The sequence below is a fragment of the Myodes glareolus genome, chromosome X (genome assembly GCF_982192425.1).
Source record: "Myodes glareolus chromosome X, mMyoGla1.1, whole genome shotgun sequence".
Taxonomy (NCBI): Eukaryota; Metazoa; Chordata; class Mammalia; order Rodentia; family Cricetidae; genus Myodes; species Myodes glareolus.
In genome coordinates this window covers 29712931-29738797 of record NC_142053.1, presented here as the reverse complement: position 1 = coordinate 29738797, position 25867 = coordinate 29712931, and the positions used below count along the sequence as shown (strand labels likewise).

General features: G+C 41.1%; 3 protein-coding genes across 4 annotated transcripts in view; 2 read left to right on the top strand and 1 right to left on the bottom strand.

Moving 5' to 3' along the window:
• Tmem255a (transmembrane protein 255A) overlaps window positions 1-11867 on the top strand; it is a 54366-nt gene extending 42499 nt beyond the window's left edge. For both annotated transcript variants that reach the window (XM_087903179.1, XM_087903178.1), the window contains 2 exons: window positions 3357-3500; window positions 9752-11867. In XM_087903179.1, coding sequence (XP_087759305.1) covers window positions 3357-3500; window positions 9752-9907 — 300 coding nt within the window. In that variant the 3' untranslated portion in view covers window positions 9908-11867. The remainder of the gene's footprint in view (window positions 1-3356; window positions 3501-9751) is intronic.
• Window positions 11868-12132: 265 nt separating this feature from the next.
• Zbtb33 (zinc finger and BTB domain containing 33) lies at window positions 12133-19691 on the bottom strand. The gene is made up of 2 exons (XM_048439301.3): window positions 19552-19691; window positions 12133-17212 (listed from the first exon to the last, which is right to left on the bottom strand). The coding sequence occupies exon 2, from the start codon at window positions 17208-17210 to the stop codon at window positions 15165-15167; it is 2046 nt and encodes a 681-aa protein (XP_048295258.1). The 5' UTR covers window positions 17211-17212; window positions 19552-19691; the 3' UTR covers window positions 12133-15164.
• On the top strand, window positions 18883-23880 carry LOC146889285 (uncharacterized). The gene is made up of 3 exons (XM_087903180.1): window positions 18883-19095; window positions 19586-20312; window positions 23134-23880. Exons 1-2 carry the CDS (start codon window positions 19016-19018, stop codon window positions 19950-19952), a joined length of 447 nt encoding a protein of 148 aa, XP_087759306.1. The 5' UTR covers window positions 18883-19015; the 3' UTR covers window positions 19953-20312; window positions 23134-23880.
• Window positions 23881-25867: the final 1987 nt, after the last annotated feature.

Below are 25867 nucleotides of genomic sequence, written 5' to 3'. Positions count from 1 at the left end.
ATAGACTCTTGCTCCTTCTGCTCCATCCCTTCTGCCCCCAACTGACATTTGTCCAGACCTTTCTGCTTCTTTAAGCTTTGTAACAAATACTACCTGCTATTTGCTTGTGAGCTTCCTTAGCAGTCAGGGTGGAGAGCAGGAGAAATACTGGATGTTATTAAACCATAAGCCTGGAAGCTCTGTCAAAGACCCATGAGGGAAATGAAAAGATGACAGCAAAGATCATGGCAAAAGATAGTTGCTTCATGGAATAAAAGAATTCTAGTGGGGGTAGAACTTGAGGCTATCAAGGAGATGATGTCATCAAAATGAGAGCATGATCTAGAAAGTCCTAGAATACAAATGTATGAGCCAAAACAAAATCTTTGGCCTAGGTCCCAATTCAGTTGGTGACTAGCATGTCTGCTCCCTTATTACAGTGCCCTGGAGTCTGTAGGGAGGCTCAGGGGTGCTGGCTGATGGAAGGGATAGGAGCCAAATGCTGTGAGCTGGCAGCACCTAAGCACAATGGGATAGGAGCCACTATTTTGCAGCGTTGTTGCAGAGCTGAAATGAAAGGAGGATGTCTTTGCACCCTAGCCATAAATGCTTGAGAGTGAACTGAAGGAAATGTCCAATGCAATGTTTGTTGATCAAAGATAGGAGGATTTGAGATGACTCTCTAAAAAGTGAACACATCTGTACATTTTGTTCCCGAGTCACCGGTGTCTCTGATTTGGAATAAGTTGGAGAAGAATAAAAGTGGCATTCTTTCCCAAGTCTATGACCATTGTCTCAGTAGACTCAGTTTTGTCAGGAAAGATTGCTTTCATCTTTTCCTGTGCCTCCTAGTAACCTTTGCTTTGATGAGCTCAGAAAGTTACTGAGCAGTAATGGGAAGTAGAGATCAAATCACAATTTGATCTCCAGAATTGTTTCTATTGAAATAACATACATAACATACATGCACACACAAATGTATACACACACACACACACACACACACACACACACACACTCCTATGTGTGCACATGAATACTGACAAGCATGCTTTAAAATCCTATTATCCATTTGAAATGTGGCTAGATCAGTCTTTGGCCATCTCTGTTACTTCATCCCTGCCCATCTATTTCACCTTTGCTGTCCTTCCCATTTCTCTGTCCCCTCTATCCTGAACTCATCAGCATCTTTCCTGCAGGAAATCTTTCTTTTATGTTCTTCTGGACTTCTTTCTCTGTAATAGCTCATTTTCTTTCAGACACAATCCTGAACCCCTGGCCTACTGAAGACATGAAAACGTTTTACAGATATAGTTACATTGTTGGCTTGCACTCCTATGGTTAGGCTTGGTTTATTTGGACAGAAGGTTTTGTTTTGTAACAGCTGGCAGGGTTGTTTTCTCGTAAACAGGAGACCAAAGAAACATACTTTCTGATACTTCCTCAGGGGTGAAATGTCCTTTTTGAATTTTGGTGGCGAAAGAAGGGCACTTCTCTGAGATCTTCCTCTGTAAAGTAAGCCAAGATTTCAAGCCTCTCCCACAGAAGAGGCACCTGTGAGGTGCACTGTAATGACCGAGGCTTGTAGCTCTGCGCGCCTCTAGGCCCACAGAACACCCAAGCAACAGAGCAACAGAACCGTGCTGAAACTTTCTGGAAAGGAGTTTTCCTGTCAATACCTTGACATGCTTGCCGGTGCCACGGCCAAAACCTATCCACATGTTTTCACTGCTTCAGACAAAGCTCCTGCTCGGTGTTAATGTGGTGTAGAGACATGCTGGAAGGAAGAGGTCCACCTTTCAGACAGCTCTTGACTGTCCACACAAACGGAAGAGGGCTCTAGGACAAGGGAGATGGAAAAGGCGAACGTTTACCCAGAACTTTGATCCATGTGGTACAAACCACAGTTCTACTCGGGAAATAAAGAGCCAGTCTCTACCCTGGATGACAGTGGCTTTAACTCTGTCAGCAGGTTACAGCAAAGACAGAAATTCATACACTGCTTTATTTGCAAAAATAATGGAAGCGTTACTCAAATGATTTCAACATTTCCGTAGATTTGGATTCTTCCAGCAAAACGTTGGGGGGGGGGTATGGGGAGTGCACTACTGGCTCAAAGGCCGAGGGCACTTGCTCTTGCAGAAGACCCAAGGTCTGTTTTACTGCCTACGTGGTGGTTCACAACCATCGGTAACTCCAGCTTCAGGGGAGCCAATACAATCTTCTGATCGCCACAGACAGTGCCCTCACTTGTTCACACACAAACACATGCCTGTGCATGCATTCATTTATACACACACATAAAGAAATATAAATCTTTTTAAAAAGGTAGAGCTGTTGGAGAGATTGCTCAGTGGCTAAGAGCACCTGTTGCTCTTGCAGAAGTCCAATGTTGGGTTCCCAGCACCCACATGGTAGATCATAATCACCTGTAACTTTAGTTTTAGGGAATCTGACACCCTCTTCTGATCTCTGTGGGTACCAGGCATGCATGTGGTGCACATACATACATGCAGGCAAAAATACTCAGACACATAAAACATAATCTAAAACAAATTTAAAGCTTAAGGAAAATGACCCAATGTGTATTAATTGTGAAAATATTGGCATATATAATAGAAAGTTAAGAGTTTCCATTTTCCTCTTAATATTACTTCCTTCTGCAGAGGTAACTTTAAATAACAGTTTGCTATGACTCTTTCCAGGTTAATTTCTTTGCATTTACACAGATAAATATGTAACCGAGGTTTTGAAACATAAACTAGAGCACACTGCAATAATTTATCACAGTAGCCTTTCTTTCCGCAGAACTGGGCATTGAATCCAAGGCCTTGCACATACTAGGCCAACGCTCGACCACTGAGCTTTGTCATTAGCTCCATAGTAGTTAGAAAAAGGACAATAGAGGCTGGAGTGATGACGCAGTGCTTGAGAGGATGCCTGCTCTTCCAGAGGACCCGGAATTCCCAGCACCCACATGGTGGCTCCCAATCATCTGTAACTCCAGTTCCAGGGAACCCAGCATCCTCTTCCAGTCACCTTGGGTACCAGGCACACATGTGGATGCATAGGCATCCATATAGGCAAAACATTCAAACATATAAAATAAATAACCATGTATTCTGGACAGCTTTCTCTGCCATTATACATAGGACTTTGCTTATCTAAATATAAGTGTAAATATTTATCACTAAATATCACTATTTTGATAATATCACTATTATAAACAAATATCAGTAATATTTATATCACTAAATCTAAATATTTGTTTATCGCTAGCTGGGTGATATGCTATAATGTCCGTGCTATGGCTTATTTAACCATTCACCTAATGATGATGGTATGTAATCTATTGTTTCTAATTTGTTTCTCTGCAGAACCCTACCCTTCCGGCACTGAACTGCTCTGTTGAAAATGCCCATCCGACTGTTTCTTACTATGCTCGTCCCCAAGTGACATCGTACAATACCTACTACCATAGCCCTCCTCATCTGCCACCGTATTCTGCTTATGACTTTCAGGTATGTTTTGAGAGAAAAAAACTCTCTTGGCCCCCTTTGCTGTAACCCAGCCCTTGTTATTGCCCCTGACTTATTTATAGAATCTTTCTGTTGCCTTTGGAATTGACAGGAATTAGCCCAGGTGCTCTTCCTCAGTGGAATTTATCAGCTTGTAGGAAGCAGTGATTAGATTAAGGACCTGCAGGGAGGCAATGATAGAAGGCACAAGAAAGTGGGAGTAGCATAAGGGAAGAAATAGAATGAGAGGAAAACAGAGTCAGGTTGCTCAGATTGTGTTTAAATACACTAAGAAAATAATTTGGCTGGGAAATGGATCCCTGTTCAAGAGCAGCTTTTGCCGTGGTGAGAGGCATAGCCCTGATGCTTGGCCTAAGCATGTTCTGAGCCACACAGAGGTATGAATCAGACCTCCAATGAGGAAGTCCTTTTGTTTTTTTCAAACATGCTAATGAGAACTACATAGTGAAAATATTTTTACAACATTTTATCCCATATGTTGCCTTATTGCATAGGTCAGAAATAGTGTTACCGAATTTACATTTTCAGCCTTTTCTTCTGAGATGGGACTAACTGCAGAGACAGAAAGCATAAAAAGGGCACGAGGAACTCACTGTGTGCAGCGAGGAGGCACTTTGGAGAGCCATGCCAAGTGGGTCTTTACATATTAACAGTGATTTTGGTGGCAGCTTTCTTTCACTATGGCAAAACCCATGAGATCGCAGTCAGCTTGGAAACAGGAGATGGATATTTTCGAGCACAGCTTTGGAGGCTTCTGTCTGTGACCGACTGGCCAGATGGTGTAGGCTTGTAAATGTTGCATCACTTCCTCAGAGTGCTGGGGACCAAACCTTCAACACCTGGACCTTTAGGGGACACTTCTAAACCATATATAACAAGAATCATAAGTTATGATTCAACCTCTTAAACGCAGGGAATATAGATGTGTGCCTCCATGATGAGCCATTTTATTTTCATATCAAAGTAAATTGTATTGATTTGAGGAAGTTAGACCTTGTGATGAACCTTCTAATTAGGAATATAGCCCATGTAACAGTTACCACAAACTCTTAATAGAAAATTCCTTTTTAAGATACTCAAGCATATATTCATCCATCATTTTCTGTTCAAATCCTACTTCATGAATCAAAATACTTTAGAGTTTTGTGGTGTAGGTCTTGGAATATGTTTAACTTCTTTCTCTCTAGAACTTGGTATATACATTGAACACTTGTTCATTCCCAACGGTACACTGACTTTGCCTGCATGCATGTCTGTGTGAGGGTGTCAGGTCCCCTGGACCGGGAGCTATAGAAAGTTGTGAGCTGCCATGTGGGTGCTGGGAGTTGAACTCGGGTCCTATGGAAGGGCAGCCAGTGCTCTTAACCTTTTGAATCATCTCTCCAGCCCCCATTTAGTTAATTTCTAAATAGGATTATCTCTGTGACTCTGATTTGATCATTTCTATTCTCTTTTTAGTGAGGGTAATAGAAGAATGAGGAGAAAGGTTCATGGTTTTAATTAGTTAATTTTGTGTGTGCGCGCGTGCGCATGAATTCACATTCATGTACTTATGAAGCAATGATGGCAACTTGCATAAGTTGGCTTTCTCCTTCCACCATGTAGGTCCCAAGTCAAATTCAGGTCATCAAGCTTGACAGCAAGTGTCTTTGCTGGATAAGCCATCTCACCAGCCCCTCACAGGGGTTGTTTTAGTCCCTCAAAATTCTGTCTTCATTGGGTAATGATCTAGTTAGGAAGTCTGGGAAGCATTTCTTCTGGTGAGAAATGGACAAGGGTTTGTCTTGGGTCAGTTGGCCCTGAGGAAGTTGTGAGACCTTGATGTGGGGCAATGGACTACTTCAGTCTTGCATTCCAATGTGTCCTTACTTCTAGTGAACTTCCTGTACTTCAAAACAGGAAGTCTATGTGCTGAGAAGGCTTTAGCCTCCTTTCTCATCTCCCCAGCACTACTTCTCTTGCCCTTTGAAATCATTTCCCTATGACCTCTTCAGTTTCAGCCAAGCCTAAACTCTATAGGGCATTATCAGTTCCTGCTTCTGCTCAGAAATTGAACCCAGTGCAGTTTTATCTAAAACCATGAATGTTTCCAGCCATATTTCCCAATCTGGACTGCTGGATTAGTTCCTCTACTTTACTCATGGACTTGTCCATTTTCTGTCCATTTGGTGAACTGCCAAGTTTAAGCTCAAAAATCTCAGCCTATGAGGAATGCAAACAGTGGTGCTTATGTTCTTTATTCGGCACCTGAGAGTCCATGATGCTTCACTGCAGCCATTAAAGTGACTGAGTATACATTGAGCCCATTTAATAAAAGGATTGCTTCAATCCTGTGGGGGTGGGAGGAGTTAAAGGTACAGGTTACCTTGAAGCTCAGGAAGCCATTTCTGCTTTGTCTTTATATCCCCCCTCCCTTCTCAACTTTTCCTTATATTCTCCTTTTTTGCTCTTTCTTCCTCATTTTCCTCTGTCCTTTTGTCTGCTCCTCTTCCATTTGCGTAGCCTTTTCTTTCTAGGGCAGAATGCACGGGGATGCTTTTTAAAAAATCAACAAATGCTTTCATTTCCCCGCTTTGGGATACAACTTCTCTAACTAGTCAGTCGCTAGGCAATGCCAGGGCACCTTTGGAGTAAGAGTTTCATGGCCCCCCTGAAGAGAGATGTGCACACATTCACAGAATGCACATAGATATTAACGAATGTGGACAGCATGGGGCAGGTGAGGGGGTGGGAAATAGAGAGATGTCTGGGTTCATGAAGGGTGGTGCCCTCCTTAGCACCATTAGAGCACATTATCTACCTTAAGTACATTAAATGGCCACCCAGGCCTTGGAGTGAGCTCAGGAAGCCAAAGCTGACTAGGCCAGCAGTGGGCTAGGTACTTAGATGTTTCTTGTACTTTGTGCTGTGCAGAGATTCAAAGCATTAGTAAAGTTCAACTCTCAAGCAGGAACCAAAACACATCAAGCCAGCTCTCTAGCTGCAACAAAGCCAAGTATTTCTCAAGGTGCTTGCCTGTTGCTAGGAAACTATGCACTGGTACTGTGGGCCTTTTCCCTTTCCAACCCTCAAGGGTATGAGGACTGCAGCCAGTTAGCTCCCTAGCTCTGCCAGGAACCTTCAAATTTATCATTTGGATTTCCAATTCTGACCTCAGAGGGAAATGAGAATCACCTCTTCTCTGCTACCCACCCCCTAATATTTACCAAAGACGAAACTGAGAAATGAAAATCTAGAGGCGGCTGTTGTACCTGCTCTATTAACAAAGTGCCCAAGTGTTACCCACGGCAGCTGCTACCCACAGGAGCCTTTGAATGGCTCTCAGGATACAGCTGACTTGAGCGCTACTGCAGGGACTTGTCCTTCCCTTCTGTGGCTGCGAACACCTAATACCGCCCTGCTGCCTCTTGCCATCCCCAGAGTGGAATTTAGAAGGGCAGAGTGCCACATGCACGCCCAGGCACAGAGATCCTCGGCCCTGGGGGTCTTCTTTTCCTCTCTGGTTAAGAGAAACATTCTTAGTAGAAAAAAGCAGCAAGAGAGAAGGGAAAGAAAAGGAGGATCTATTAGTTACTTTTCTTGTCAGCGTGACAACATAGAAGAAAGGGGTTATTTAGTTACTTATTTATTTGGTTGTGTTTTCTTTTTTTGAGATATGATCTCACTATGGAGTCTTGACCAGTGTGGGACTCTTTATATAGACCAAGCTGACCTTTGACTCACAGAGACCCACCTGCCTGTGCCTCTACCTCCTGAGATTAAGGGCCTGTGTCACCATGCCCAGCCTAGGAAGGGGTTATTTTATCTCCCATTAGAGGGAACAGTTCACCATGGTGAGGGCAGGTAGTGACAGGAGTGACACCATAGTTACCTTACTTAAGTGAACAAGTTTGCTCAATGATCGAGCAATGCATTTTTTTCCAGGACGTAACCCTGTTATTAAACAACACACACCCGGACTGTTTCAGTAAAGGATATCTTCTTGGAGGTAGGGGGCAGTTTAGAGTTAGGAGGACATCATGTTTTTCTCAGGTCCACTCTCTCAAGTTGTAGGTTCTCTCAGTTCTGTAATCCAGTCATTCTTAAGCTCAAAAATGGAAAGGGTGGAGAAGGAAGAGGATTGCGCCTCCCTCCTCACCCCTAACATGATGCAATGAAGGTATTTCAGTGTCTCATACAGTGCCTAGAAATCTAGACATTGCCTTCCCAGGAGTATAGGGGTCTGGCGTGGGGATTAGACTCCATCAACTAACTGGTCTCACGCTCTAGAAGCCACATGCCAGGGACGGCCTGCAATTGCTACAAACATGGAAAAATGATGCGTTCAACTCAAACTCTGGCTAGACCAAGTAAAGATGTGACCCTCCATCCCACATCCATGTGAAACAGCACTTGAGCGCTTGAGAAAATTTAGTGTAAGTGGCTCTAAAAAAATTACCAGATCCTCATGGAGTCCAGACACAGCAGAATACCTGCAGTCCTATCCTGGGTGCTGACTAGCTTTGTTCTTTCTGAGACCCTGAATTTGTTTCCAAACTCTTACTGTCCTTGTAGTTCCCTCCATATGTGAGACCTCATCTCAGCCTTGCTCTAGTATGACTGTAGACTCTGAAGATAGATTCTAGTTTTAGAAGGCATGGCCAAGGTCACCTAATATATTCTCTTGAAGGAACAATCAGTCATTCAAGATTTATTGAGCACTTACTATTTTCTAAGCACTGTTCTGAGCTCTGGGGGAATAGAACAGTGAAAAAAATACTGTCCCTGAGCAGGAAAACTATTAGGGTTATGGGTTGCCATTGGCCAGGGAGCAGAGGCAAGTGATCCTTCTTATGGCAATTCACTGGTTATTTTATTTTTAAATACTGAATTTTTACTATGTGTTGAGGACTGTTTCTTGCTTAGCTAATGTTCACTCATCTCATCACATATATCAAATCTCAATTGAAGAGAAAACAATGGGCACAAACATATTCATTAACTGTGCCAAGATCTCTCGCACAGCGACAGGCAGACTTCAGACTGAGCCCATGGAAACAGGACGCCACACTGGACCTGTGACCAGCTAGCTGTGCCATGCCCTCCTCCCTTCAGAAGTCATTCCCCTTAATAGCAAATTACACGGAAAGACACAGGAAGAGAGACAGGCAAAATATCCTTATCTAACCTGCCTCACATTTTTACTTAGAAATTTAAGAAATAGTAAATCAGCATAAAAGGCATTAGATACTATGCCATTTTCAAACACAATGTTTTAGCAATTCTTCTCCCCTCTCAGGTCTTCAACCCTGCTCTCTCTGACGACCCCTCTATCTTCCCATCTCTCCTTTTTCATGCTCTATGTGTCTTTCGGTCTTCACACTCCTCTTTCTTTGTCACCTATCTTTAATCCTCTCTTGGTCTCCTATTTTTCAGGATTTATCTACACTTTAATCTCTCACCCCCATATTTGGAACACCTTGCTTAATATTATACTTTTCATATCTCACTAGGTTAATTTTAAAAATCCACATCTGTTCCCTTCCCAAGGTTAGATAACAAAAAAGGAAATTGAACCCCCAGTATCTCTGTAAACTGATACACAGCTCCTCATTCTTAGCGTTGGTTTCTCACCCCCGTGCCCTTGTTAGTCATTGTTTTCTGATCTATGGTGAGTTTGTGGGTAATGAAAGGGATGGTAGTTCATACGGAACAGGACTTCATGGCTTGAGAAGCAAGCCAGCCAACTGATTTGTGTAACCTCCGTTTTAGTCTATGATATGAGCCCCCAAGCCCTGAACTTCCCAATTATATATATATATAATTCCCACAGAAAAGTTTTTTTCCTAGGGGTCAATTACTTAACCTCATTAAACATCCTTAAGTCCAAGACTTTTTGAAACACTGATTGTAATGCTTTGAGCATAAGTTAGGACAGAGGTATCGATGGTTTGAGTGACAGATACAGAAAATGGAGCGATGTCTTCAAGAGACCACACAGCTGAAGCAACAGAATTGACTAACTGTTTAGATGTAAAGGTCAAGGGGGAAGAGGAGGATCCCCAAAACTTTCTGCATTTAGTTTGCAACATGAGTGATTTGATGCAGACTTATCCTGTCCCCTATTGACACCCTGAGATTTGAGCTATTTTTCTAAACAGAAACAGATTTATCCTATATTCATTTTAAATAGTAATGTCTGTCGAAGGGATTGCAAGCTCACTGCCTAAGTTGCTTTCTTTTTCATTACACAGCATTCCAGTGTCTTTCCATCCTCCCCTCCCTCTGATGAGCAAGAGCCCCAGTCTGCCTCTCCTTCGCCCAGCTACATGTGGTCCTCCAGCGCACCACCCCGTTATTCTCCACCCTACTACCCGCCTTTTGAAAAGCCACCACCTTACAGTCCTTAAGGAGGAGCACCTGTCGGCTATTGAGATCATTGTGGCTTTTGTGTTTCTGCTTTAGTGGAAGTGTGTAGGGTACAACATCTAAAGTGTGACTCTTATGCATAAAGTTTTACAACAGCTTGCCAGGCTAGGGAAAGATAAGGATGGAGCTTATTCATTAAAAGGGAAGGGTAGGATTGGCTAGGCCAAACCCAATACTTCCAAGAAGGGAAGTAGTTCTGACACAGAAAGTTCTGGCTAGGATTTTTGTTTGCTCATGTCTGGATATTGGATATTAACAAAAAGCTGCCCATATCTTACTCTGTTCTTCTCTGAGTCTTGTGAAAATGGCTGTTGTGATCATTCAGCTCAGCTTTTGTTACTGGTACCTCCTAAGGGGAAAAGCGCAATAGTCCCTCACCTTGAGTGGTGGGAGATCAGGACTGGCTGATTCAGAAGCACTGAAATACAGAGCAAATGTGTGCTATTTTCAGTAGATCTCAGTATACAACTGACAACTTAGGAGACAGTGTTTCTATTATATGTTGCATTATTATAAAACACATTTGCTACTGGAGATACAAATCTTACAGTTGAAATTCAGAGTTTAAAAATGCTAGATTAGACTGGGTCGTGATATGAATTGTTACTTATCTTTGTGACTATTTAATCTTTGGATACTGTGCTTTCACCCCAGCAAACCGCACGATCCTGCACCCCACCCTTGAAAACTCATCTGTATTTTAATGCCACTGCTCTTATTGGTCCTTTTTCCCATTGAGATCAATTGTGACAGCATTCAATTCAAGATTATGAAAGTGTTACAATGCCACTTCAAGTCTTCAAGACCTTAAATGCAGCCAACTTGACAAATTCTTAAGTGTTCCGCATTTAAAATCCATCTGGCACACTGTGGCAGTTATACAGTTGTTTTAATTATACAGAGCTTTAAACCATCAAGCTGTTGAGTTAAAAACACTTTGGAGCCCATGCCTTCACTCCAGCATGAACACGTTCACTAGGATTTTATTTTAACCTGAGAACTGGTTTAAAGGGAGACTGATAATCCTACACTTGTATTATGTAAACGTACAGGAGATACAGAGGACTCCTAATTAGACAGTTCTGCAAACACAGAACACACACTGGAAACACTTCCAGCCCATTTCGCTGCCTCCCATCTTTGCCAGTTGGAGGTGGCAGATAAATGCTGGTGCTCCCATCTACCTTGTAGACACCTGGTTACCAAGAATCAAGGCACAACAAGTGCACTCACTGTTCACAGGAACTACTGAGTTTACCTTTCAGCACCATACTGTCCTATCCAAACTTCAAATCCAAAAGGCCACAACCCTTTTAGGCTATACAAAATTACGGTTATTTTTACAGTTCTGAACATAATAAAATTCTACTGGATTTCAAAAAAGGACTAATAATCAATTGACTTCTTGTACAAACATCACCTTGTAATACCTAACAGTATTTTGTCATTTACACTTTATCCCTTGCTTTAGTGGATGTGTAGATTTTTAAAGGCACCATTACAAAGTATATCTTCAATGATCACATTTCTTAAAGTATTAAGATTCTATGACTCATTTCTATGTATTTTTCTTACTTTACAAAATAACTTGAAACAGTATAGATTTTCTAACACTTAATTTGAGCAGCTTTTTTTTTATTACAGTGAATTATATAAAGTGCATGTTACTTTAGGAAAATTGATATTCGCCGCTTCACTATTCTGCAAAACATTTGCTGTAATGAAGGAATTTCTATTTCCAATGTATCTTGACTGCATTTTATAACATTTACTGCTTTCTTCCTAATTCTGCTTTAAAGTATTGAACTGGGCATGAAATATTAAAATATTAATTCAGAACCTGTATAAACTAGATATTGCTTAAAATCTGTATCACTGCCATGTTGGAAACCCAGACGGCTTTTGTGATGTTTCAAATTAATAAAATTATCCTTCTCCCTATGCACTTTACAGGCATTCATGGTGTGTACAAAAGTCCAGTGGCTACTCTGAAACCACTGGCAATGACAACTCACTTTTGACTATGATGGTTTGAGAAACAATGCGACAAGTCTAACCAATACACAAAACCTAATGTTAATTTCTACCATGCTGTCATCAGAAACACAGCTTTTCTCCTGCTATGAAAAAAAAACCCAGTAAAACAATAGGACAGAAAGCCTGTGTAATTCATTCACAATAATCTTGTAAAAAATGCACTCAAAAATGAGAATGAATATGCTTTATTTCACCATAACAAACTCTATGAACTAATGTCAAGTATGGTTAATGGAAAGCAGAACTTAAGTCATGATAAGGAAGATTGTACAAATATGAACATTGCAGTATTGGGGAAAATGAACAGAGGTAAGGAAGCTAGTGCTGTTGAATTTGCATATAATTTCTCAAAATACACGTACCAGGATGACGTTTAAATGCCCAGATCAGTGGTCATTTTTTTTTTTTAGTCCAATGGAACAAATTCTTCAGTGACTCTGTGAAGGATAGTGACCATCGAAATGATAACAAAATATCATAATCTTTTAAGACTGCTGAAAGTCGGTATTCTTTGAACAAATTTCCTATTTCAAATAGATTCTACCCAGAATACCTACAGGTAATTCAGCATTTGAACAAAATTGAAGCCCACTTGAAAGAAAGATAGAAAATTCAGTAGTCAGAAAGCTAAGTAAAAAACAACCAGAAAATCTTCACAGTAGGTTTTAAACAGCACCTTGCTACAAATTTCCAATCCTAAAGTGACTAGGAGTAAAGAGTTTTTATCCAAAGAAATATTCCACAAAAACTCTGAACTTTGAGCCAGGCAGTGATGGCACATGCCTTTAATCCCAGTACTAGGTAGGCAGAGGCAGGTGGACTCTACAAAACTCTGAACTTTGGTTATAAAAACATTTTAAAAATCTCAAAGACCCCAAAACACGTGTAAGAGTCTTCCTGGCAAAATTACAATTGAACTTTATAATTCTCCTCCCTGCAAACTTCAGAAGCTATGTTCAGTAGGCACAGAGTTAAGAAGTTCTTATTCAAAATTTACAGAGTACAGCAGCAGTGGCAAATAATTTTACCAATGTTATTCAGAATGGAGAGGTTTTTTATTATTCCCAGTTTGTTATAATAGGCTTGTAGGGAGCTGGGCAGTGGTGGTACGTGCCTTTAACCTCAGCACTCAGGAGGGAGAGGCAGTGGCTCTCTGTGAGTTTGAGGCCAGTCTGGTCTACAGAGTGAGTTACTGGACAGCCAGGGCTGTTACACAGAGAAACCCTGTCTTAAGAAAAACAAAAAACTAAAACAACAACAAAAAACCCATAATAGGCTTGTAGGAACTAGCAAGTTTTACCACAGCAAACTAATTTACCTAGCAGTTGAGACTGCAACGTCACTATCTCTCACACAGGTAGAAGTAATTGTGTCTAACTGCTGAAATTGCATTCATGAAACTGAAATTCCAACTGGGAACATTTCTTGAGCATACCTTATACTCAAAAGGCAGTAACATCAATATCTACAGAGAAAGGATATAGATACTGTGATCACAGAGATCAGAGTCTAGAGTTATAGGGTGATTTTCAGTTTTCTAAGAGTTAGTTTATGAAATGGTTTGAAGGTCTAAGCTTACCAAACAGAAAACATAAATGTACACTACTCTACTACTTGGTAAGCAGGGGCTATCCTTTTTCCTTTGTATTATTGAAAACACTGATTCTTGATACCCTCAGCTACCAGTTAAAAAACACTTAAACTTTTCTCTTTACACCTAGTTTACCACCAGAAAAATGACCTATGCATGAAAAATTATGATTAAAGCTTTAAGTTCAAAGTCAAGAAAGAGATAAAAAATACACTGTAAGGAGAATGAAAATACCTATGCTGAACTAAGAAATACATAAGCAAGGTCACAAATGACTAGTAACTATGCAACACAACCATTTTCAGTATCTATTATTTTTTCCATTGAAAAAAAATTAGGTTAAATTTTTACAGAAATGTGTTAAATCTTTTATAAATGCTAAGCTATATATCTGTTCCAACCTGCTTCCTTTTATTACTACTCTTAAGTTTTAAATTCTAAGTGTTTAAATATGTGCCATCTTTAAAGGAAGAAGGGGGATACTGTCGTCAAAATAAACAGGAACCAACATGCCTGCAGTATTCCACATGCAGTTTCTGTTATAACAGCAGTTTGCACACAGATTGGAACTTATTTTAAGGGGTTAAAAAAATCCCTAAAAGACCTTGTTGAAAGGACAATGCTAGATTGCCATCAAAACTACTTAAAATGAAAACTTCCTACTGGGGAGTCTAACGTGAGCTTTTAAAAATCTATGCCAGTAGCCTTCCACCCAAAATACATGAGTCTCATCTATGGAATCTCAGCATTTACCAGCATTACATATAAAGATGCATTCGGTGGCTTTCAGATAGTAAATTCACAACATTTCATGGGAATATTTTTTAACCATGATTAACAAAAATCTCCACATAAAAGCAGAAGATTAAAGATAAGCACAAAAGAACTTTGTATTACCTCCCCTTTGAACTACATGCATGCCTGCTAGCTCATTTTTTTTTTTTTTTTTTTTTTTGCTCAGGGACATTTTAAAAGCATACAGCGGCCTTGTCATCAAAGTCTCTTACAGACTATGGCAAGGAAAGCAATGGTTAATCCCAATTAGCTAGAAGTAACTCGTTCTTCATAGGAGAGACCTGTTTGCATGGCTATTTTATAGTAGGAGAGAGGCAGGAGGCTGTTCTCTATTTGGACTCACAGAACAAACCACCTAGTTAGAACTTACTCTGAAATTTACCTTTTATGCTGTATACAAGACACAACACACTTAGGCTTAACATTAAGAAAATTGAAAATTCAGCTGTAAAGTGCTAGCATGGAAGTTACCCTAGTACAGTAGAACCTCTACTAGGGTATATTAGTAATCCAGTAATTGTCAAAGAACATTTACACTGCTTCAAATTCTGTTCAGAAAATGATCTCTCTGTACCTTCAAAAAGTTTCATCTTTTAGATGAGCTGAAAGCTAAACTATACAGATACTTCAGAGGGTGTTTAATCTCAACTCAAACTTTTAGAAAAAATTGCTTCTAAAAATTAACAATGCAACTTGGCTACTTGCAGATGACATGGCAGATTAAATTAACATGTTTTCACCTTAATTTGTTTCACAGGCCTTCTGAAATCCCTGCCCCTTAATCCAATGCAAACTTTCTGGTATTTCAAAGGAGTTCAGTAAGATTCTGGTATTATAAATTCAAACTCAGTACTGCCATCTGTTACATTCTGTTTAAAAATGGAATCATTTTCCTGTTGAATAAAAAAATCTTCCCAGTTCATTGGCTTGTTTTGAGGAGTAGATGTGGTCCCTACTGGAGGTTCTTTTCCAGCATCAACCTTATACCCAATAGCATCATCCTTCATGACAGGCACAGCACTTGATTTATCAGAAAGATATGCATACTGTCTGATCTGTAAAGACTTGCATGGATGTAAGCGATAAAGCTTTGAGTCCCCAGAAGGATCTTGACTATGAACTGACTTTATGTGTGATGACATAAACTGATAGTTGATGAAAGATTTGCCACATGCTAAACACTGATACCTTCGCTCCCCTGTGTGATGAATTTCATGCTTTGTGCGATATTCTGCAAGAGGAAATACCTTCTCACAGTAACGGCACTGATACTTCTTCTCCCAAGAATGAATGTTAAAATGTCTTCGCAAGCTTGTCAGGCAGACATATGACCTTTTGCATACAATGCAGATATAATAGACCCTTCCATCTACTATTAACTCATAGTGATCATCATGTTTTACTTTCATACGCTTGTTTGATGGTTCACTGCCAGATGTTTTCGGTAGCTCATTCTCAAGTTTGGCTTCCCCTCCATCAGGGTCATCTTTGACAGGGATCACTACGTCGTAAGTATCTTCACCAATATTTGCATAAACCTTGCAACCGGTTGATAAGCCTTCAATTTCAGTAGTTGTATCTAAAGTAATGATCTTCTGACCCTCCGTTAGATGCTTTGATCCTAAGCCTGGATCATTAGTGTTTCTAGTAATTACATCTGAAACTTTTAAAGAATTGGAAGGTGGCTCTTGAGGAACTACAGGAGTCTGTACCTTCTGTGTCAATGATCCATCAAAAGTGGTACTTTTGGAGATATCAGCCTGTGGGACCAAAGATGTATTACTGACTGCTGAGTCTGGACTGGAGCTAATGGTAACATCATCATCATCTATAATTTCTTCCGCTTCCACACCATTGGTCTTCTTTCCTGTTAAAACAGCATTGTTTGGTGTTGGCTGATTCTGTACAAGTAAATTGATTGGTGTCGGCTGATTCTGTACAAGTAAATTGATTGAAGAGGACATATGATTGGGAAGTGCAGAACTGACACTTGGTGGTGTAGTAAGTGGAGCCTGATTTAATAAAATAATGTTAGGAGTCAGATGTGTTGAAGCCGAAGACACCAGCAATTCTTCATTTCCTTGGGTTTGGCTAAGAGTTGCCTGATTTACAGGTGTGGGTATCTTCGGAGCAGGTGTGATGTTTGTTAAAGGTGGGGAGGTATTGCTAGCACAAGGTGTCACTTCTGAAATAGCAACAGGGGCTGGGTTAGGCTGGACCTGTGTCATTGTGTTGTTACTTGGCAAATTCTCCTTTTCAGGCAAAATCTCAGAGCAGAAAATGACATCGTCATCATCATCATCTGAATCAGTGACAATGATCTTTTTCATTTCATAATCTTCGGCAGATAATGAGAAAGACTCCGTTATAATGGGCATCACAGTAGCCCCATTATCTGGGGCTTCATCCTTGGACTTCTGTATATCAAGGTTTTTGTCACTAGAATCAGGAGGTAAGGTCTCATCAGTACCATCCTGTGCTGATATGTTTTTAACCTGTGACAGCGGGACACCAAGCTCCGCTATAAACTTCACTCCTAGTAACTGCCCTGATTTAATCAACTCGTCAAGTAAATCTGCTCTAACACGGACAATTTTAGAACTATACATATAATTCAGAATTTCTGCAAAGATCTCTGCTCTTATAAAGCTCAGTTCAACAACCTGCCCAGCGACTGAGAAGAGCTGGTGGAAGTATGTACTTGAAGCTGAAAGAATGTTCCTGTGCGCCCGGAACTTTCGGTCTTCCACAATAACAGTAACGTCACAGAAGAGTCCATGGTCACGCTGTTCATTCAAGGAGCTCAGCAGACTGCCAGAATATTGGATGTCTGTAGCAGAAATCAGTTTCCTACTCTCCATGCCTGCAAGGGAAAGGAGGAAGGGATTAGGGACGAGAAATCCACAATTACTTAATGATTTAGAATTTAAGGCACAGAAGTATTAAAGTTTATTGAAATTTGAATCAGAGTTTGCTCCAACATCTTGACTTTGAAATATGCTGTGTACATACACTAACTTTAGACCATGTGTCCAATCATATGACTTCCTCTGAGAAAAGGCAAGACAGTTTGAAATTGCTGTGCATCTAGACAATAATCCGCTTGCTCACCTCCCTTTGAAATTCATGAAAACATATTTTCACTAACCACCCTCTTAAAATTAGAATTCACTTTCTTAGCCCCAATTTTATTTTTCCTCAAGAGTTAAGAACTATTTTTTAATTTTAAGAAAAATCTTCATAAAGCATACAAATTACTTCTGAAAATGAACGGTTTAAATGCCAGAACAGTTTAGTGTGTTTCATATTAAGTCTGAAATTTAAAGTCTCTTCTTAGGAAGATCAGATTCCAAAGTTAGCCCTACAGCCAAGGACAATAACAAACACTGGCAATTTTTTACCTCACAATTTCCCATTCTTTCTCTTTACCTACCCCTTGCCAGTCTATGCCCACCCCCTTACACTCTCCAGAGGTGCAGTGTTAAACAGAGCACCAAGTGAGGTCAGGACACACTCTCATGAAGGAATAAGAAAACGGAAGGGGAAAGCATCCCATTTCTTATTGCTTACTTACATAAAAACTAGAAACATATTTTGTTGGTAAAAAAATTATGTGCCCTAGTATAAGAGCTTATTTCTCCTTAAATGAGAGCGAAAGTGAGAACAGTAACTCATTGGAACATAGGCAGTATTCCCACACAGAAGGCAGCAAGTGTCTCTGCTGGGTGACACTCCCAACACTTTCCTTTTGCATTTCAAGACGACATCGTGGAAACAGTGTGGCCAGAGTATAAAAAGCTATATTCATATATCAAAACAATTAAAAAGCACAAAACACGTGTTAAATGCAAATATAATGCATTAATCATGACTTGCTAAGAGCATTGGTAAAGAATTATTTCGTCATTAATATGCTTTCCTTTTAAAGTTGCAGAAGATATCACTGTTACAGTACTGAAGATACACACACACACAAATATAGACACGTGGCAGACAGAGAATCTGTTTTTTAAAAACTTTCCAACATCATAACTTAAAAACAAACTATAGACCAAAGCCTCAAAGTTAAGAGTTTTAAAAAACATGTTAGCGGTCCCATTTTAACAGAAGCAAGGAACTATAGGCTACCATAAAGGTATTCATTACAAAGTGTGACCTTTGGACAAGGTACCAACAATCCAAAAAAGATGATTTCGACAGAAACCACCTTCAAGTGGAGAGGTCTTTACGTACGGCCACGTGATTTTAACGTCTGCAAATACTTTTTCTCCCAATGTCGGAAAGGTTCACATGCAGGTGTCCAGGTGACACTGAGACTCGCTTTCATTTTGTTTAGGTATCCATCCTGCTTGTCAGGGTTGGCCCAGGATCGACCCAAGTGGGTCGCAAACCTTTCTCCCCAGTGATGTGCGACCTGACCTTGGAAAAGACACCCTACACCATTGTGTGACAAATCTTTGGCTGTGGGCAGGTTCAGAGGGCTGATGAAAGGTAGCAAAGAGATAAAAGCCACCCGGCAGAGAGTGAAGCAAACCAAGCGGGGCTCCCTGGAGCAGCTGAACACTATCTTTCTTTCACCACCTGCCTCTTCGTCCTTTGAACTTCGACGCAATCGAGTTTTTTAAAGGCCAATTTGCGTGCAAAGGCTAGCTTCTCGCAAATAGAGATGGAGGTGCAAACAGCAGCGCGAAGGCGGGAGGATGGGGGTGGTGGTGCTGGCGAAAGCAGAAGGCCTAGATCTGAAAGGTACGGTGTTGGGGGGTAGGGGGTCAGGCAAAGCACTAGGTATTGTTGTGTCCTGTGATGGGGACCAAAGAGGACGACGGGGCCCCGTAGTAAAGCTCGGTCTAATCAAATCAGGTGGTAGGCAGAAAAAGAGCACCCCGCCCCCACCCCCGCAGGCCGGCAGAAGGGAAAGGTGAAAGTCAAGTGGGTAGCGGTGGTGGGGTCCCCCACGCCCGGAGGCCTAGCCCAGGGTGCCGGCAGCTCCGGCTAGGGACAGACAAGGGGACCACGCCGCGCCCTCTCGGTTCTTCCCCTAGTGCTCCCGGGCCCACACAAAGAAAGAGCCTAGGGAGCCGAGCCTCCGACTCCGCAGCTTCCTGGTTCAAGTGAGGCGAACGCAAACGTAGGCGCGGCCGGGGCATGGAAGGCGCAGGGCGAGCTCCTAGTGCCCAGCCCGGCCCCCAGCCCGCTCCTCACCTGCTCCGCGCCGCTGCCGCTTTCTCCTCCTCAGGCCGAGGAAGGGTCAGAGTCCTCCCACGAGAAGAAGCCGGACTCCCGGGCGCTTGTGCTGCCTCTTTAAATGTCGCTCCAGTCTCCGTCGACGTCTAAGCAACTGCCGCCGCCGCCGCCGCCGCCGCCGCCGTCGCCGCCGCTGCCGCCGCTATGGACGCGCCACTCAGCCGACAGAGGGAGCAGCGCGCGGGCGGGCGAGAGAGCCGCCCTCCTCTTCCGAGAGCTGTCCGGGGCTGTCCGGAAGAGCCCGAGTCCTCGCTTCAGTGCCACGCTCCGCCTTCGGCTCTTTCCGTCACCGGGAAGCTCTTAAAGTGCTCTGCTCTTTTTTGGAGCGCAAGGCGGTGTGGGAAAGGGAAAGGCGCTAACACCGTTGGAAGGGACAGGGAAGCTAGTCTTGTTTGTTCAAACTCCGTGTAAGCCCCCAGGGCTTAAAAAAAAAAAAACCTTCAGAGTTTCAGGTCTTCTCCAAATTCGAAATCTGTTTGGTTAGCCTGTGTTGCTTGGACGCTAAACCACCTTGAAATATAAACTGCGTATTAAAATTTCTTACTTAACCCATAATTCAAATTGTAGGATAACAAGATAAGCAAATTACAGTGTCTACTTTTAAGAAGAAATCTATATTCGAATAACTCTTGTTAAGTGAATATTAAATGATTCAGTGCCTTATTAACTCCGTTTTTATTTACAGTGATCACTTCTGATCTGCAGCAAATATACACCAGGTAAGGCAAGTTTCTCCCTTTTCATAGGGTTCAGTAGGTCCATAAACGCGGATGAAAGTATTTTAGGAGACGGAAATAACAAACCAGTGTCAAATGAGCCTTGTCTCGGAAGCAAATAATATTTGTCCTGTTTCTCTTTATTATCCCCATAGCATTTCATCCTCAGAAGCACTTAGAGTCTTACACGTAACTGTTGGTGGTTGTTTATTGACTAGGTTATATAGCTGAGTAAAATCCCATTGTGTATAGTTAACATTTTCATTATCTTTTCATCAGTTGATGGACATCTAGGCTGTTTCCATGTCCTAGCTATTGCGAGCAGAATAGCGATAAATGCAGATAAGCATGTGTCTTTATAGTAGCAAATAGTATCCTTCGGATATATGCCCAGGAGTGGTTGTAGAGTTGGGTCACATGATAGATCTATTTCTAGTTTTCTGAGACAACTCCACACTGGTTTCCACATTGGCTGCACCAATTTGCAGAAATTCCAGCGTCTTAGTTACTTTTCTATTGTTGTGATACAGCTCCATGACCAAGGCAACTTATAGAAGAAATAATTGATGTGGGCTTATACAGCTCTAGAGGGTAGGAAGCCATGCAAACTGACCTGAGGCAGCAGGTATGGTGGCTGGAACAGCAATTGAAACCCACATCTTGAAACAACATCTCAGCAAGCTGAGAGTCCACATCTTGAGCCAAAAGCAAGAGAGCAAATATAAAATGGCACCAAGTCTTTTAAGCTCTCACACCCCAGTGACATACTTCCTCCACTAATTAGCACCTCCTAATCCTTCCCAAATAGGTCTACCAACCAGGAATCAAATATTCAAATACTTGAGACTATGGGACCCATTTATATTGAAACCACAGCAGGCACCCAGATAAAAACCAGTTCGGAAGGTCTGTAACCCTGGAGTTCTCTGGTCAGTTAGTCTAGTCACTAGGTGAATTCTGACTTCACTGTGAGAAGTAATGGAAGATATTAGCATGAATCTCTACAGGTGTGCACATATATAGACATATGCACCTTCATGCATATGTTCACATATACAACACATGAACACTTACCGCACGCGCGCACACACACACACACACACAGAAAGAGAGAGAGAAAGAGAAAGAGAGAGAGAGAGAGAGAGAGAGAGAGGAGGGAATGAGACAAAGAGAGAAAGAGAGAAAAGCAAAAAAGAGAGAGAATGGATATTTGATAATAAACTTATCCATTTGGAGGATGAAACCAAACAATAAGATTAATTTTGACTATGGACAGAATAAAATGTGTAGGACTGAACATAATATAAATCTTTTTATTATGTTGCTTAATATGTATTAAATACATACTAATTTGTACCAGCTCGGGCCAGTCAAGGTTCTATGTATTGTGGATATACTTATCATCAAGACACAATGCCAGTCTTCATGCAGCTTACATGCTAATGGGAGGAACATATAATAAACAGATATGAATATAGAATTTAAACAAGTCATATAGCATAAGTTTGGTGTTTTGAATGAGAATTGCCCCCATAGGCTCATATATTTGAATACTTGGGTCCCCAGTTGGTGGAATTGTTTGGGGGAGGATTAAGAGGTGTGTCCATGTTGGAAGGGCCTGCTGTTCCCAGTTTTCTTTCTCTGCCTCCTGCTTGCAGATCAAGATGTGAACCATGGTCTCTGAAGATTGTATCCATACTCAGTAGGTTGAGCTTATTATTTTCAGAGAAAGAAAATATACCCTCCAGGAAACTGTGGAGTGTCTCAGTAACAAGATGTTAGAAAGAACCAGTTTGAGTTGGTCTTCTGATGTCTACCTGTGAGCCCAGATCTATAGGAGGTGGAGGCAACAGCTTCTCAGACCTGTCTGGGCTATAAAGCCAGTTGAAGGTCGGCTTTGGCAACTCAGTGAGCCCTTATCTCAAAATGAAGCTCTTTTCTAATTTTCATTTTGATATCTGGTACCAAGAACAAAAGCGTTAGAGAAGTTGGGCAACTTGAAGGTGGGCCTCAGGACACAGGTGTACCTTTGAATGCAGATGCCATCAGAAACTAGGAACAATTGTATGGTTGCCAAACTCAGTAATTCTTATTTATAGTGGATACACATTTAAGTGAGATTAGTGCCGGAATTGGGAACATGGCGGTCACCTGTGTTGCACAGTAGGGGAAATTCAGTGTTTCCAGGGTGGCACACTGACCTTGTTTTGCCTATGCTTAGACAAGATCATTTCATTTACTCTCAGCTGAGTCATATTCCTATGACCTCGCTTGGTGTCTTGTCGGTTTATGTCTAACGAGAAAAATTTGCCGAGTTGTAAATGATATCAGAGGTTGTTCAAATGCCACTTTCTCAGACAGCAACTGGAAAGCCTGAGAATATAAGAAATGAGTCTTAGAAGGGGGAGGAAGAACAAGAGAGTGACTGCCACCTTAGAGAGCGGTAGTTGTGGCTAGATAGATAACTCAGTAATAAAAGCATTTGCTTAGCATGTGAAGGCCGAGTTTAATGGCCAGCAACACACACACACACACACACACACACACACCTTACACAATTCATGAATATCTCTGATCAGAGCATAGTGGTACATGCCTGTAATCCCAGTACTTAGAAGGCTGAGTCAGGAGGATTATGAATTAGAGGCCAGTCTGGAATACATGTCTAGTTCTGAGCTAGTCTGGGCTACCAGGCAAGTATCTGCCTCAAAACAAGTAGTCGTTTAATAGAGATGTTAAAAAATTGTGGGCATGTTCATGCCACAGCATGTGTGTGGATGTCAGAGGACAACATGAGAATCATTTTTCTTCTTCCATCCTGCAGGTTCTAATTTTGAAGTCAGGTCGTGAGGATCTGCGAGTAGTGCCTGTATTTCCTGAACCATCTTGGCATACTCAGGCTTATTATGAGACATTTCTCTTAACACGGCGCTTGTTCTTTATCTGAAATTCCAATATAAGTAGGCCTACTGTATATTTTCTTTTTACCAAATCCAATAGAACAAAAATGAACACCTCATGGGCTACTTGGATCCTCTGAATCCATGTAGGAAATACTTTGAATACTTTCACCGTTTTCTAACCGTATTAAGCATCTATGGCTGGGAGTGATGGTGCATGTCTTTAATCCCAGAACTTGGGAGGCAGAGAAAGGCAGATATTTGTGAGTTTGAGACTAGCCTAGTCTACATATTGAACACTGGGCCAACCAGACCCATATAGTAAGACCCTGTTTTTAAAAAGTAATAAAAACTTATACTAATTTCAACCTGCCACTCATGGCTCTTATGTTTTGTTTTAATTTGAAAGTAACTAGTACATGTAAGATACTTAATATGGTACCTGACACACAAATATTCTATATGACTACTTAGAAGATAATTACTTTGAGATTGGATCTCCCTATGTAGCTATGGTTGTTATTTCATAGAGTTATTATCCTATAGGACATATTTATACTAAAAATTATTGGTTATTTATTTGAAATACTCTATTTTCATTTTTGAAAACTATTATTTTCTTTTGCTGATTCCTATAAAGCCAAAATAAACACGCTGTTGGTTACGCAGGATCCTCTGAATTTATGTAGAAAACATTTTGAATATTTTGTCCTTTTTCTTTGCTATTCTTATTAAAATTTTCCTCTTCATTGAAATAGATACAGGAAAGTATATAATTTTATGTGTGCTATTGCTATATAGCATACATATGCACATATCTTTATAGATTTTATGTACATACATGTGACACAGTATGAGTCCAGTAAGTGTCTACAGTATGCATCCACACAGTTTGAGAGACAGTAAGCATCAGTATTATAAAATATCTAACACATTTATAGAAAGTGCATGCAACACAGATAGAACTGATACAGCCACTCTGTGAAGTGTTCACTTCACATGTGGTGCAGCCTCTTGTCCTTCAATTATTATAACCGTTGGACACTGAGCAAAACGTGGTCTCTGGTCCAGCTTAGACCTGGCAAAGAAATGAAGAGCCCAAAGACGGCTGTAGTGGCAGCATATTTAAACCCATGCACATACCTCTTCTCCCTGGCTGGAGGTTTTAGGAACACAAGGGAGACTTACCAAAGTAAATACAATGGTTTCATTAATTTTGGGTAATTCTGCAAGGCGCTTGAGCCACCACAGCACTTGGTGAGTGTGTACCCTGTTCTGGTGACTTCCACATCTCCAGTGGTTTATTCCAAAGACATTTCCAGCGCGGACTCTGGCAAACTTGGTCAATAGGATGTTCCTGGGAGGGGGATGGTGGCACTACTCTGACTTGTGATTGGGTTGGGCTTCCAAGTGCTAATGGCCATTTCTGTTCAATTTACTTGTGCTCTCTTTCATTCTTGTTTTCAGTCTATCCACAAAAGCTCCTTCCTTTCCTTCTTAACCTCTTTTCTCCCTTAGATTCCCACTTATTACCAGGTCCCTTTCGTAGGTGCAAAGACCCTCGTCCTCCTTCTGCCTCAGATATTAAATGGATATAGGAGAGAAGTTCTAAGTATAGCATTGCCACTTGTATATTTTAAATATTTATTTATTTATTATGTATACAGCATTCTGTCTGCATGGATGCCTGCAGGCCAGAAGAGGGCACCAGACCTCATTATAGATGGTTGTGAACCACCATGTGGTTGCTGGAAATTGAACTCAGGACCTTTGGAAGAGCAGGTAATGCTCTTAACCTCTGAGCCATCTCTCCAGCCCATATATATATATATATATATATATATATATATATATATATATATATATGTTTTTTGTTTTTGCTTGTTGTTGTTGTTGTTGAGATAGTGTCCCCATGTAGGTCAGGCCCATTGGCTGTGTTGTCTAGGCTGGCCTTCAACTCTTTGCTTCAGTAGTGTCAGAATTATAGGCAGGTGCCATCATGACTAGCAGATAGCATAACGTTTATTTACCACTAGACTGTAGATGGTCCATCATTGTGTGTCACACCTGGCCAGGCTGAGATGGTACCAAGTTGTACAAATGAAAACTCTTTGTAGATTAGAGATCAAGGGCTTAGGTGGAAAGGGGGAAACAACATTGCCCTGTGACAAGATAATTGTGACCTGCTAAAGTGCAGATAAGACTGCCCTGAGACGTGTTTGTCTTCTCAATCCTGTCCTTGAAGAATAAGAGGATGAGTGTTTTCCTGTAGTGAAATCCCGGACTACAAAAATCGGTGGGGGAGGAGAAGGAATATAGTTGTAATTATTGTTGCATAAGCAATTATTCATAAGTATTTATGCCTAATCAGATAAAATCTTAAGTGCACTGCGTGATAAAATGTTAAAATCCAAACAGGCATCAAGTGGCAGGTTGAAATTCATATGCATCTGTTCTTATTTATTTCTGTGCTCTGTGAAGATGATATAATCACCCACCTAGGTTTTTTTTTTCTCCTGTGAAGGCTTCTTCAAGTGTATGAATACTAAAACTCTATTGTGCTGTCTTGCTGATATAACTTGTTTTTACCAGACTGCCATTCTCAAGGGGCTAATCACTTTCTGTGGTCTGTACTATTCTTTTTTTTTTGAGTTCTTT